Source organism: Sinocyclocheilus rhinocerous, unplaced genomic scaffold (genome assembly GCF_001515625.1).
Source record: "Sinocyclocheilus rhinocerous isolate Xijiao unplaced genomic scaffold, SAMN03320098_v1.1 scaffold72, whole genome shotgun sequence".
NCBI classification, from domain to species: domain Eukaryota; kingdom Metazoa; phylum Chordata; class Actinopteri; order Cypriniformes; family Cyprinidae; genus Sinocyclocheilus; species Sinocyclocheilus rhinocerous.
In genome coordinates this window covers 1,285,342-1,293,387 of record NW_015628351.1, presented here as the reverse complement: position 1 = coordinate 1,293,387, position 8,046 = coordinate 1,285,342, and the positions used below count along the sequence as shown (strand labels likewise).

The 8,046-nt window shown below is 35.0% G+C and overlaps 1 protein-coding gene across 2 annotated transcripts in view; it reads right to left on the bottom strand.

Moving 5' to 3' along the window:
- Positions 1–1,271: 1,271 nt before the first annotated feature.
- Positions 1,272–8,046, bottom strand: part of LOC107737546 (pleckstrin homology domain-containing family M member 2-like) — a 14,592-nt gene continuing 7,817 nt past the window's right edge. For both annotated transcript variants that reach the window (XM_016549055.1, XM_016549056.1), the window contains 10 exons: positions 7,138–7,228; positions 6,981–7,045; positions 6,816–6,904; positions 6,597–6,729; positions 4,932–5,122; positions 4,777–4,842; positions 4,491–4,650; positions 3,850–4,029; positions 3,624–3,740; positions 1,272–2,963 (listed from right to left, as the gene is read on the bottom strand). In XM_016549055.1, the coding sequence (XP_016404541.1) occupies positions 2,826–2,963; positions 3,624–3,740; positions 3,850–4,029; positions 4,491–4,650; positions 4,777–4,842; positions 4,932–5,122; positions 6,597–6,729; positions 6,816–6,904; positions 6,981–7,045; positions 7,138–7,228 (1,230 nt within the window). In that variant the 3' untranslated portion in view covers positions 1,272–2,825. The remainder of the gene's footprint in view (positions 2,964–3,623; positions 3,741–3,849; positions 4,030–4,490; positions 4,651–4,776; positions 4,843–4,931; positions 5,123–6,596; positions 6,730–6,815; positions 6,905–6,980; positions 7,046–7,137; positions 7,229–8,046) is intronic.

The window sequence follows — 8,046 nt, the reverse complement described above, 5'->3', positions numbered from 1 at the left end:
GCTCATATTTCTCACTATTCAAGTGCAAGAGCTTTGTGAGACATAAAAACATTTAGAATACAAATGATTGGGACGTTCTCAAAAAAATAATCTCTGTATGTATCATGTGATGCTTTTTGCTTGATATGTCCCCCCCATTTCTGTGGTGCGTTAATATTTTGATGTTACTGCGGCAGTGCAGACAGGGGGGGGAGAGAAATAAAGAGAAGGGGTTGGGCAGTTTGAGCACCTTCTGTCCATTGAGTACAGAGGCAAGGATGACTGGAAAAGCAGAAATGACACCTGACTGCAGAAATTCACCACTTATATATATATATATATATATATATGAGGAAAGCAAGAACATAATTGGAAATGTGGGTCCAAATTATACAGAATGAGTTTTATATCAAAACAATTTTTTTGATGTTTTCCCATTATCACTGGATCTGCACGTCTCTCTAAATGTTTCTGCACATGCATGGAAATTAGCACTAGACATTTTAGAAAGAGGTTGAGGAAAAAAATCACTGTGAAACAAGCTAGAATTTGGATACCTTCATATTGTGAACTAACCTATTTTGGTTGTTTAGTCTATAGGACTTGATAAAATGTTTCTGCATGTGGAAAACAAAAACTACAAGAAGCAACAAGATGACTTTAGTTCTATAGCACTGATTTGTTCAATTTTAGTCTGAATTAAATACTTACAACTACTAATGTGCAATAATGTCACAGAAAATAGTTTGTCACGTTCAATACCATTAGATGGCACCATTAAGTCTTTGTGTTGTTTCTAGTTCACCTATGAAGTAGATATTTGTTAAAGGGATATTTCACCATTTTCATATTTCATCATTTCCTCACCCTCAAGTTGTTCCAAACCTGTATGAGTTTCTTTCTTCTGTTTAACACAAAATAATTTCTTTTGAAGAATGTTGGTAACCAAACAGTAGCTGATAGCTATTGACTTCCATAGTAAGGAAAAAATACTATGGAAGTCAATGGCTACCAGACAACATTCTTCAGAATATATTCTTTTGTGTTCAGCAGAAGGAAAAAAAACAATATACAGGTTTGTAACAACATTAGGGTGAGTAAATGATGAAAATGTTCATTTTGCAGTGAACTATCCCTTTAACACCTGTTTTAAATAGTCAATTTAAATGCCAATGTTGGGATTGTTTGTATTATTTTAGTATTTATCCTTATTTCTCTGAACTTCTTGTTCTACTATACAATATTCTGTTTTAAAAAGATTCACAGTTAATGACCACAAGTTTTTACCCCTTTTAATGTCAATGTCATTACAAATGCAAATATTAGGAAATTATTCAAACTTTTTCACCATTTAAAAAAAAAAGTTATTTTTATTTATATTTGTTATCATGTTATGACATATTCCAAAATGTACATGCAGCATTTAGTGTATCTGAGACATTAGAGTGTTAGAACAACATAATTGACTACTGTAGGTCACTCCATTTAAAACAAAAATGTAAATAAAAACACAACAAAAACACATAAAACCACATTTCAATTGTTAATGAACAACTGTATTCCATCATTGTCCAGCAATGTATTATTTAAAATCACTGTGGACTGAAACAAACTTCAACATACCTGAGATTCTGCTTCCATTTATAACAGTCTGTCACAGATCCACATTATTCAAGTCTGCTTTCTTTAAAACCACTCTACATTCTTAAAACAACTTTACAGTGTTTCACTGGAAATGGTATATTATACCACTGAGTGAGGAACATTTCAATGGATTCGATATAAAGGCTAAAACATAGTTGATCAGTGTTTAAAAAAAAAAAAAAAAAACTGATAACACCTTTTGAAGAGTTTGACCTTAAACGAATGCCTGATTGACTGCATTCAAATCGCAAAAAGAAATCGAAAAAGTTGTGAATGCTTATGCATGATCGGAAATCATTTTAATGCCAGTAAAAAAAAAAATAAAAACCCACAACTTATCTTTTAACAAAAGTAAAAAAAATAAAAACAAAACCAATGAATGTGCAATTCTGAACCTTGTGCAATTCTGCTGTAATCAACTCCTTCACTTCTAAACTGTCATTTTAGTTGCAAGAGCCTTAATATCTTCAACTAATGATATTTTAGAATTGTATGACCCTATTACAGTATCTCAATGCCATCTGATCCAAACAAATGACCTCAGTCCAATATAACAACAGCGATTACATGCTGGTACCGTACCATCACTGTTAGCAGTGCTGACTGATATTAGATGTCTAAATTAAGCCTGGTCCAATTCCCCTTTTCTCTCTCTGTGTGTTTTGAATGTCTGTGCCAAGCTGCCATGCAAACCATTACTTTCAAATAGTTAACTTAAAGCAGCCAGCTAATACCAATGGTGTAAACATAACTAAAATTATCTTTCGCAAGTGCTCACAAAGCAGTCTGTACCTCTTTATATAGTATAAGCATGTACAGTATCTGTCCATAAACTTTGTACAAGGAGGGAAGGTTTAAAAAAAACAAAAAAAAAACCTTTTGAGTTATTACTATGTATTTACACTCTATATAGTCTGATCACATGTAATGCAAGAGAACTCCTAGATCTCTGTCTTTTTGATTTCCTGCTGCAGACCTCCACTTGTAAAAGCTAAAGCCTTAATTGTAACTCCTTAAATATCTGTGCAAGGCAAGTGTAAACAAAGTCAGGCCTCATTACCGGTAGATAAATATCATATGAGCCCATGTTGTTCAATATCGTCTCTGGTCTGGAGAGCTCACAGAGTCTGCTTGTACCTATGTAAACGGTAGGTTCGCTGGTGAGCTGACTCCCCCATGCTGTCTTGTTTAATCCTGGGCCGTCAGCACCACGGTTCTCTCTCTGATCGACCTCTGTGTAGGCTGTCACTCCTCTGCCATGCACTCTTCATCAGCTCCAGCGCTTCCCTACATCTCTTCTGCATCGGCGGGTCTGACACTGGCTTACGAGACAGGCTTACCTGGACACACATATGAAGAAATTCATGCTGTAGATCAATTCAATAAATAAATAATATTAATAAGAACGTCGGTAAGAAGTTTCTTATGCTCACCAAGGTTGCAATTATTTGATCAAGAATACAGTAAAAACAGTATTGTTGCTAAATTACATTTTTAAATACCTTTTAATTCCTGTGATAGAAAAGCTGAATTTTTAGCAGTAATTTATGTGCCACATGATCTTTGAGAAATCATTCTAATATGCTGATTTAATGCTCAAGAAATTTTTCTTATCAATGTTCATAATTGTGCTACTTAAAATTTTTAAGATAATTTTTAGCAAAAATATAACATTTTATTTGAAATAAAAATATTTTGTAACAAAATATTTTACTGTGACTTGATCAATTTAATACATCTTTGCTGAAAAAAAAGTATTACTTTTTTTTTTAAACAACACACTAAACTGACAGTTTTATTAGAAATCCGTTATGTGAATACAGTCCAACAAAAGCGTCTGACTCCTTCGAAAGCATCAAATAAACATTCAAATTAGAGTGGAACTTAAGTACAGAAAATATAAGAATGATGAGCCTCCTATGCTAAATATTAAACTACAGATGTGATAAAAAAATTTAAAAAAACGATTTTCTGGCTATGAAAAAAAAGTGTTTTCTTGCCTGGTAAACAGCAGCCCAAGCTTGACTCAGTTCTGCTAGTAGCCGATCCCGCTCTTCACATCCGCTAAAATACAAAACCCAGGGTGGAAGAAACTGAGCACGATCTTCCGCAAATTCCTGCAGACATAAATGGTGGTTAGTGCACTTGTTTAAAAAAAAAAACTATAAACAGTAAACATCTGTTTCCAGAGACATCTGATGCACAACAATCTGAATGAACTCTTACAATGACACAGTATTCTTTATCATCTTCCAGGCAAACAGCTGTGACATCGTTTAGATCAGCTCCTCCTAGAGAACGGAAAAAACTGGTCTGGCAATCCTGGTGACATGTGAGCAACTTCCTGTCTGTGAGTACAAGGCAACACGGAATACAGGGTGCAGGAGCTACTCCCTGTGGAATAATCTGAGAAACAAAAATACACAATAGTGGTCAACATCTGGGAAACATTCTGGTTAATTCTGGACAGGCTGTACTGAGAAAACATCTACGGCATCCACTGCAGGCTGGAATACAATAGACAAATATTGCTCAGATTTTTTGCCCCACTTTACAGTCTAGAAGAGTCAATGCTAGTTTCTAAAAGTCAGAGCTAGTATTTCAGCCATAAAATGCAAATGCTGGCATGTCTGGAACTGATGAGGAACAACAACACATTGTCATGTGGTGACTCTGAAAGCATTTAAAATGCAGACTCCCACATTTTGCTCAAACACCACCAGCTCAGAAAAAAGAAAGTAGATTTGAATGGAAAGTATGAAACTGTGCATTTAATCACACTTCCCAAAAATCGCAGAGATCTTGTCTAAAAATGCTTTGTAAGAACTTGCAAAAAAAATGCTACTGTGTGTAAAATTGCAGCTCACCCCTTTAGAAACCGACTGGCAGAGCAGCTGCATCCAGTCGGCCATTTCCAGTTCGTTTTCTGCACTGAGCTCTAATGGAGGATGCTCTGTCAGAATCACTTGAAAAGCATGAGGCTTCTCTGAGCTGTTTGAACGCCTACAGCCTCCACAGTGCCCTCCCCTATAACATAAACGCAACACATTCAAATATATAATAAATGTTTATAAGTGGGCATCTTTCATATTGAAAAGCACATTTATATTAAGTTTATAAAGGTGAAATCTAAGAACTGGAACAACAGCTTACCCCATGGTAACAGACATCAAAGGTGTAACATCTGTTCTCTCTGCATACTGATACAGGATGCCGTTGCTGCCAGGTGAACAGGTGATTTAGATTCAGGACACATGAACAGCTTGCTGAAACTGTCGAATAGCTTAAAGCACTAAACCCTTTTGTACCTGAGAACCAAGTAACAGCTTTTCCACACTTCCTTCCCCAAATAAGTGCTCCCAGCACGGTACAACAGTGCTCCCTCTTTAGTGCTACTAGATTCTCTGGAGCTGGACGGAGATGTTGGTGAAGCCACCGCTACATCCATTGGGTCCTCCCAGTGAACCAGAGAATACAGGCGGATGCTCATCTCGGATAACTACACAAACACAGTTAGCACAAGGTCAGCAAGACAGATTTGCTTTATACAACATTAGGAGAATCAGGCCCTTTCTTTCAGAACATGCTACACAGCTCCTTGTTCAAGCTCTTGTTCGGTTTAGACTGGACTATTGCAATGCTCTCTTAGCAGGTCTTCCAGCCAGTTCTAAACGTCTACAACTAATCCAGAATGGGGCTGCAAGATTAATCTTTAACGAGCCGAAAAGAATGCACGTCACACCTCTGTTCATCAGTTTGCATTGGCTACCAATAGCTGCTCGCATAAAATTCAAGGCATTGATGTTTGCCTTCAAAACCACCACTGGCTCTGCACCCTTTACTGCATTCTGCAAGTGAACGGCACATTATAATTCCATTCCCAAGAGGCACAAAATCACTTTCACTGACTTTCATCTCAACTGTTCTCTGCTGGTGGAAGGACCAGCCCAACTCAATCAGAGCAGCTGAGTCTTAACCATCTTCAAGAAACAGCTAAAAACACATATCTTCCATCTACACTTGACCCTCTAACACTAGCACTCTCTATTCTATTTATATTCTACTTGTTTTCTTTTTATAAAAGAAAAAAAATTGACCCTCTAATATTAGCATTCTCTATTTTTCTAATCCATATACTTGCTTTCTTTTTTATTTATTATAAAATAATTAACCTCTAAAACTCACATTCTCTATTCTTTTGACTTGTTTTCTTTTTATTTAAAAAACTGACGCTCTATCACTAGCATTCTTTAATCTTTTCTTTAATCAAAAAATTGACCCTCTAGCGTTCTCTATTCTATCTACTTGTTTTCTTTTTATTTATAAAAAAAAACAACCTTGCTACGTGTACTGTGTTAGACTAACCGAGTGTCATAGCACTTGCATATTGCTCTTTTGTTGGTTTTGATTTGTAAGTCATTTTGGATAAGTGTCTGCAAAATGACTAAATGTAATGTATATGTAAGTTTTAGCATGTGTATTTAATTGACTATTTGATGCACCAAGTACTTTTGAAATGTAAAATGTTTAAATGTTAAAATCTTTAGATAATTCATGCATCAAAGGGTTAATATATTGTATAAGAATAATTCCATAAGCACTGTGCATACTTTAAAATCACATCAGTCCAAAAAATGTGCTATAATTATATTATATAATTATAGCAATAGTTACTGAGAGGGAAAAATAAATATTTGCTATTTTTTTATTATAATTATACTTTTATATTATAATTATTTTCATGTTTTAATAATATAAATTGTATTAATAATAATTTATTAATTTTAATTCTTTTAAGTCATTCTGCATCCCCCTTGGAAGATCCACTGGTCTAAACTGTATGATCATTATAAATGGTTTAATTGCAAATGCATTTCAGAAAGAGTCAGCATGAAGAACCAAGATTATCAAAGTGAGCCACTGTCTGCCAGACTCTCATGAATTATTTATGGTGATAGATCTCCCCCATTTACCTCACAGTGAGTCTCTTGGCATACAAACTTAGAAAGAGCCAATTTCTCCATGGTGGCGTCAGTGAGAACAGAGGGGTAGGGAGGCTCCCTACAGCCATTTTCCAAGGCCGCCTTCAGCACAGTCAGAAACCATCTGAGGAGAGTACATGAACAGATCCTCTTCAAAGACATGCATACTAATCAACCTCATGGGGATACGCTTTAATTTAAAAAACTTACACAGTCAGAGATGAGTCAGCTGTGTCCAAAAGGAACTGCCTTCTTCTGTTAGTGCACACCAGAGTGATAGTCTGCTGGAGAAGTCCAACCTAAGGCACAAACAAGGGCTTTAATCACTGTGCAGCATGTCAAACTGATAATTTAGGCTTCAGGTTGTTTACGCACAGAGATGTAGTCCAGCTCGTTATAAGATACCACCTCCTCAACACTATAAGGCTTCTCCGCTGCCCCTGAAAATCAATGGGACACAACAACAAATGCAAATAAGCACTTTTGCAGACGTATAAACAATGTCCTGCCCTTCCACTGAAGGTTTGCTGACCTTTTCGCAAGAGGTAAATGTAGCAGTCCGTCACCAGCAGATACAGAGGCTGCAAATCTCCTTCCATGTGGCCTGTGCTCATTCTCACCATCTGAAATAAAATGTACAAATGCAAAACAATCAATAGGATAGCACCAGTTTACAGGTTTACATTTCACTAGAATATCTGTGTTACTCACATTGCACATTGATAAAAACAGCAATAACATCATGTTTACCTACAGGTAATTACAACTGCTTTTAAATATATGCACAGCATTGTACATGACATGTACACTACAACTGAAACTTTTAGGGTCAGTAAGAATTTTTTTTTTTTTTTTTTTTTTTTTTTTAATAAAAGAAATGATTTTTTTTTCAGATAGGATGCATTAAGACCATGAAAAGTGATAGTAAAGACATTAATAACATTACAAAATATTTATATTTAAAAATGCTGTTCTTTTGAACTTTCTATTAATTAAAGAATTCTGTAAAAAAATATATATATATCACAGTTTCCATAAAAATATTCAGCAACACAACTGTTTTTAACATTAATAATAAGAAGAGATGCTTCTTGAGCACCAAATCAGCATATTACGGTAGAATGATTTCTAGAGAATATTTGTGACAATGAAGACCGGAGTAATGGCTGCTGAAAATTCAGCTTTGCATCATGGGAATAAATTACATTTTAAAATATATTAAAATAGACAATTATTTTAAATTGTAATAATACGTATTTCACAATATTACTGTTTTTACTGTATTTTTTATCAAATGCATCCTTGGTGAGCATAAGACACTTTCAAAAAGATATTTAAAAAATCTTCCCCAAACTTTTGAAAAACAGTATGTGACCGCTTTTGATTTTTCATCGGACTTCTATTAAAATTACAGTAGCTCAAAAAAAAAAAAAAAAAAAAA